Source organism: Cicer arietinum, chromosome 3 (assembly GCF_000331145.2).
Source record: "Cicer arietinum cultivar CDC Frontier isolate Library 1 chromosome 3, Cicar.CDCFrontier_v2.0, whole genome shotgun sequence".
Classification (NCBI taxonomy): Eukaryota; Viridiplantae; Streptophyta; class Magnoliopsida; order Fabales; family Fabaceae; genus Cicer; species Cicer arietinum.
In genome coordinates this window covers 30,270,277-30,276,982 of record NC_021162.2, presented here as the reverse complement: position 1 = coordinate 30,276,982, position 6,706 = coordinate 30,270,277, and the positions used below count along the sequence as shown (strand labels likewise).

Below are 6,706 nucleotides of genomic sequence, written 5' to 3'. Positions count from 1 at the left end.
TTTTCATTAAAAATCTTCACCCTAATCGATTGCCCAATCGATTGGCTCAGTGAAAATCCTCAGTTTTAGTTGTATGATTAATTGCTCATGAATCTATCCATGTCTTGTTTTATTATGTGTTAATTAGGAGATCAAGAACTGCATTTTTCCTTCATTTTAATTGGCAATGTATTGTATGAACTTTTCGCATATTGAAAATCCTGTTAAGGTGCATGCTTAGTTGAAAAGTTGTTTGAGCATTCAAAAAACTTAATTGCTATGTGTTAACTGTTATTTTCTGGTTGGTGACCCTTTACAACTATTGTGGAAATCTGGGCTTTGCCCTCAGATGAGAGTCAGGACGGCCCTACCGGTTCGTACCCTACGGACAGGAATGGAGATGGGAACGCTTGACTGCAGTTACGTTAGGAGGATCTCACGGGGCGCGTGGAGATTACTCAGGGTGTATAGCTTTTTGGTAGGATGATCAGATTAGGATGGTGTATAGGGACTAGGGGTCCTTCTTTTTGGTTTGGAGTATTTTTAGTTTGGAAAACTGTACTTTTACTAATATTATCAGTTTGACATCATCTTTGAATGGGTTCCATGTACCATTTGATGTTGTGTAAATGTTTTGGATTTATAATTGGAGAAACTTTCCGCTGCTTGTAAATTATAATGACTCGATTATTTATCCAAATGCATTTCCTGATTTAATTCTCTGTTTTATTTTAATTCCTTTTGAAAAAAAAAATATACCCTCGCTTCGAAAAACGGGGTGTTACATATCCTCACGTATGCAGGCCAACTTCCTTGAAACTTGATCTTGAGATGGCTTTGTCTATTCTCTTTTATCAAGAGTGCAAAGCTGTTTGTTTGACCATGTGAGCTGCAACCTTTTCAGAAAACTTTAAGGACTAGGTTGATTTCAACTTTTGAGGTGATGTTGACAAGAGAGAAAAAGCCACCCTATTACATAGGACTGTCATGCTCAGACCGAGGATCAGATCTGGCAGCACATGTGATCTTCCATTTTTGGCTTGTTTAAAGTTGCCTTTTGTTAACTTGACTTCTTCATGTATTAAAACGTGCAAGTCCAATAAATGTTCATATTTTAGCCTTTGCACATGCTTGATGGGTTGCTTTTCAACATAGCTGGTCCAACCTTAGCCTAATCTATCATCCTTTTAGACTTAGATCTAGTTGTTCTTGTCCTTTTATTTTTGGCCTTCTAACTTCTTTATTTTAAATACTTTTACTTATTCATTCTTTGACTTTATTGTTCATTTCTTTAATGAATAAAAGCATTTGTACTGGTGAGGTCACAACTTGGGCAGATCTGGAGATTTTCCACTTTGCAGCCCATCCTCACGTGGTTTTCTTGATCATATGCCATCCTCACGCGGTTTTCCATCCTCAGGCCAGAATCATATTTTCTTTCTTTTTGCCTTAATGATTAATAACCTATTATCTTATATGAATACACTCAAGAACACATGTTAGTCATTAACCACAATCATAATCTCTTAATTAATTTTGTTATCATTAAAATCATTTGAGAGATTTTGTCTCAACAATATGACATTGTAAGAATGCATCTTAATGAATACAATACATGTACTCTCCTATTTTCTCTCGTATATTATTTCTTCTCTTTTGTTTTAATTCTTCTTTACTTTGTTTCTATTTAATTTGAAGTAATTTTATAACAAAATGCATTTATTTTAAAAACACATTAATGAACATAATAAAAATATATATTTTTCTTTTGACCAATTTATAAATATATTATTATATCACTAATCACTAATATGTTTTGACAATTTTTTATTTTACTTTTTATAATGTCAACTTTTTTATTTATTTATCATTTTGACATTTTTTTGTATCATCTTTTATTTTTTACCCATGACTTCTTTAGTTAAGTATTGAGTTTTTTCTGATGCATAATACATCGCAGAAGTGCATGGGTAATTTTTTTTATAAATGATCAATCACTAATTATGAAGTTGAAGGACATATTCTTAATAAAAATATATTTTTTATATTATAGAAAAATCTATTGAAAATACTCATACCAAAGTAAATTAAAAAATTTTGAAAAATAAAAATAATTAATACAAAAAGAATTATTATTTTTATTTAAATTCTTTGACATTTTTTCTCACAATAAATATTTCTTTAAAAAGGTTCTCACAATAAATTCTAGTAAAATCATTTAATAACATAGAAATATACTCCTTCTATCCACTATCCTAAATTATACATCATTTTATCTATTTCACATAAATTAAGAACTGTAGTTAATTTTATATTGAAAAAAGAAATATTTAGTTAGTTTATAAAATTATCCTTCATTAATGGGATGAGATAGAGAAATTAATAGAATTATAAGATGAGAGTAAGGTATAATAGAAAATAAAACATTGATGTCTAATTGATATCGTAAAATGACATAAAATTTAAGACAATTTTGTTTGGAAAAATGACATATAATTTGAGGTGATGGGAATAATATAATATAATAATGATAAAAGGTAATGTAGTTTCTTTGAAATAACTGTTTTTCTCCTTCATTATTTAATCTGTTTTTTTTTTTTTTAAAAAATTATCTATACCAGTATATAAAATATATAAAAAGATACTAAGTTTAAGTACAACTTATTTTCTTTTAATTTTTTCCTTCATTTCAATTATTTTATTGATAGTTTATTATTCCTTACTAATCAAATAACTATTTTTTTAAGAAAAACGAGAATTACCTATCAGCACGCTAGTAATAATAATAATAAAAAAGAAAATTTAAAAAATAAAACAAATTTATAGCAACCCCAAATTAATGTAGATGTCCTCCTTGTAATTATTATTATTATTAGACAAAAGTATTTTTTGTTGTACTTTAATTCATTCACTTTAGAGGCTGAAAAAATAATATGCAGAAGAAGATTATTGTATATAATTTTTGACCTGTATTATTTGAGTAATTATTTCTTATTGGTTAAATTTATGCCCCCAATTTTTCTTTTTTCTTTTTTCATAAATATTTTTGCTTTATTAAAAGATATTCATTCACTTTGGAGGGGTCAATGAATGTTATATAGTTGTTTTTGGCGTGGCCATTCCACTCGACCGTTTCCTATATTATTCATATATCATACAACTTTGGTGAAACATAACAGAAAAAAATACATACTACACTTCTCTCATTCTGAAATTCAAACTCAGAAACACAGTGAGAAAAAAGAAGCAAGAAGAAATGGTGAAGTCTAAGGGGTTGTGTTCAAGTAGAAGTCCTTTGTGGGTTGCAGCTTTCTGTTTCAAACAGCTTAAGAAAGCTCAAATACTTGATACTGACATTTCTTCTTCAGTTGGTCAGTCCTCTCTCCTATATATATACCCTTTTGTCCTTTGTTTTGTGTCTGTTTTGGAATACATGATGGAAAAAAAGATTTTATTTTTCACTCAGAAAATTCAGTATTTGATAGTGCTGGATATTTTATTGGCTTCTCTGATCCTGAGTGACAAGAAAACGATTGTTTATTTTTAAGTTTTTTTTTTTTTTTTTTTTTTTTTTTTTTTTTTTTTTTTTTTTTTTTTTTTTTTTTTTTTTTTTTTTTTTTTTTTTTTTTTTAATTTCTTTAACATTTGTTTATTTGCAAAAATTATGACAGGGAGGTTGAATTTTTTAATTTTCATTTTTGTGTGGTAAAAGGGGCACTGGGTGAGAAAATAATGAGTTTTATTTTTTATTTTTTTACTTGTATGGTGCGTGTCACTGTTTTTTTTTTTAAATTTGGTGATAGGGGAGAGTGTTTTTTAATTTTTATTTTTTATGTTATTGAGATTACCATGTTTGATGAGATTATGATATGGAAATCTGTTGATAAGTGTAAGTCATCCCTCCTTACAAGTTGATTTTGTAATGACGAGTTAGATCTGATATAAAAACCTAATAAGACCTGAAAATGTGTTTTTTGTTTTTGTTTTTTGGTCTTAGAAAATATATTTTTAATTAGAAGACATCTCTCACTTTACAATCCAGTTTTGTAGGGATGAATTAGATCCAATATAAAAACCTAAGATTGTATGGTATTAAAATATATCCTATGTGTTGGGTCACCGGCTATTGTGCCACTCGGGTTACACTTCAGAAGTCTAGTCCAGGGCGTGAGAATTTGACATCACCTAGTGTGTTGAAGTCTCAAATTAGATGAAATATGACCTGAAATTGTGTTTAGAAGAGGGAGACATCACCCACTTTACAAGTCTATTTTTATGGGATGAGTTAGATCTAATATAAAAACCTAAGGCTATATGATCTAAGAGTCTATCCTAGATCCGTTGGGCCAACAACTTTTAGGCCACTTGAGTCACACTCCAGAAGTCTAGTTCAGGGCATGAAAGGGTGTGTTGAGGTCTCAAATTAGATGTAATATGATTTGAAAATGTATTTATAAGAGGAAGACATTGCGCACCTTATAAGCTTATTTTTTAGGGATGAGTTAGATCTAATATAAAAACCTATATAAGAGTCTATTTTAGATCTCTTGGGTCAACAAATATCAAGTCACTTGGGTCACATTCTATATGTCCAGTCCAGGGTGTGAGAGGATGTGTTGAGGTCTCAAAATGGATGAGATACGATTGGAAAATGTGTTTATAAGTGGTCCCAAATTGCTGATTTACCTCTACTAGTATTTTACTTTTAGAGATTATTTGCATGTCTATTATATTAAGGTTTTTATTTGAACTGAATGAACAGCTGAAATGATGAATGTGGCTACATTGTTTGCTGAAAAATAAAATGGTTTTGAAGACATAATTCTGATTTCTGTTGAATGTGTATCAAATATCCTCTATCATGACAAATGATAGTAATTAGTTGTTAGAAATAATAATTGTGAGATTGCACGTTGATTTCGTACTCAATTTGTATTGGCCTATTTGTACCAGGAAGCATTTCTGTTATAAAATTTGTGATGAAAGAGAACTTAATAATCAGACTTGTAATGGGACCTTTTTTATAGGGAAAATGACAACCATTTTTCAGTAAAAATGGACAGTTAACTACTCAAATGTTTACTCGTCAACAGTATATTATACCTAAACTGGAATCTGGAAGTATTTTTAAACCATAATTGAACTCATTTATTGTAATTTTCTCAATGCTATATTCTGTCTTATGTTTTTAAATATTAAGGTGGAACTTATATCTTCTTTTAATTTGTATTTATTGGTCCCTATAGGATGTAGTTTGCGATGCTTCATTTGATGTTCATGTGCCAAAACATTTCTGTTTTGGACGAATGGTATTTTCTCAGATCTTTTCTGATTTTCCGCTGGGTTTCAGTTCGAGATATCTTACCATGGAAGCAGAAACCTGCAAAATTAAGCATTTAAAACAAGTTCTGCAGCTCAAGTTAGGAGACATTAAGGAAATGAAATTGATTTGCAACAACTAAGCTGTATTACATAATTGATTTTAACCTAGTTTTTCATGAAAGGACAACCATATATAGATTGGCTATCATTTTTCAAAGAAAAAGTACTTTCATGGAAGATAGTCACCGTTCAATTGAATGTAATCAATTCTATGCATTATTGTCGTGTCAGTACTGGAGATGCTTTTGACCGGAAGTGTCGATGCTACAGAGATAATTTTTAATGTAAATAATATAAATACACATGTGTAGACTAATTTGATAATGGATGTTTTAAAATCTTATTCATTTTTTTAGATAGGCTCAAAACATACATTCTAAGAGTAAAATTTGCATTTTAATTTTTCGTGACTTGGTCAAATTTGAAATATGTTTATTTGATATATCCCCTGTAGGGCAAGATCTAAACTAAAGCAAAGGCAGTTATAATTAGTTACTATCTGATTGGATTTTATTTTGATATATTTAGTTACGATTTGGTTTCCTTATTTTTCAAAGTATGATTTATTTTTCTATTTAGATTTAGTTTCATTTGTGAAATCTAGCTAATACGCTTTGCAACTTTTGCATTCTACAGATAAAATTATGCATCGTGAAATGGATGCAGTTTCTTATCGGGTACTGGCATTTCTCCTACTCGGTGTTGTAAAAATACACTCAAAAAAGGTTGAGTATTTTCTCAATTATTGCAATGCTGCGCTAGTTAGAATAAACAAATTTTTGATAAAAAATGCACCCGTGGAAAGGATGTGTATGTCTATTACAATACCAGACCGATTTGAATTGGATGCTCTCGATCTGGGTACTATATTTGAAGACACTGACGAGTAAGATTTTGTTAACTTCATAAGCTTAGTGCATCATTGGTTTCACAGAGGAATTGACAAAATCACACTGGATCACCATGAATTTTCAGAAGCTACACTCTGTAGCACATACAAATTGGTTTGTGAATTTTGTTTGGTTTTATTTTCATTCATTACTTGTTTTCTGTCTATTTCAGATGCCATATTGCTCCGCCTGAACTAATCACTCTCAAAGGTATTATAATTGTTTCAAAATTTTCATTTTCATAGTATGTTTAATCTGGTCATAATGTTTACGTAATATGCCATGAAATGAAACAGAGGTTTTGCCCGAAACTAGGGGATTCATGCAGTTTTCTCAGGAGAAGGTATGCATTCCATTGTTCTTGCTAGGTTTTACTTACAGTTTTTCAATCCCATGAGCATTTTCTAAGTGATGTTTCTTTCATTTTATTTACTCAAGTGTTACTGTTTTTGTTT

General features: G+C 29.8%; 1 protein-coding gene across 6 annotated transcripts in view; it reads left to right on the top strand.

The window, feature by feature from the left end:
• The first annotated feature begins 3,066 nt into the window (after positions 1 to 3,066).
• Positions 3,067 to 6,706, top strand: part of LOC101489382 (sister chromatid cohesion 1 protein 2) — a 14,407-nt gene continuing 10,767 nt past the window's right edge. For 5 of the 6 annotated variants that reach the window (XR_012162191.1, XR_190345.4, XR_003470024.2 and 2 more), the window contains exons 1-4: positions 3,068 to 3,350; positions 5,998 to 6,247; positions 6,424 to 6,461; positions 6,548 to 6,594. Coding sequence is in view for 3 of the 6 variants with exons in the window: in XM_004513478.4 (XP_004513535.1) it covers positions 3,236 to 3,350; positions 5,998 to 6,247; positions 6,424 to 6,461; positions 6,548 to 6,594 (450 nt within the window). In the remaining 3 variants the exon portion in view is untranslated. Of the gene's footprint in view, positions 3,351 to 5,997; positions 6,248 to 6,423; positions 6,462 to 6,547; positions 6,595 to 6,706 lie in introns of all 6 variants that reach the window. The other variant, XM_027330178.2, reaches the window with a different exon arrangement.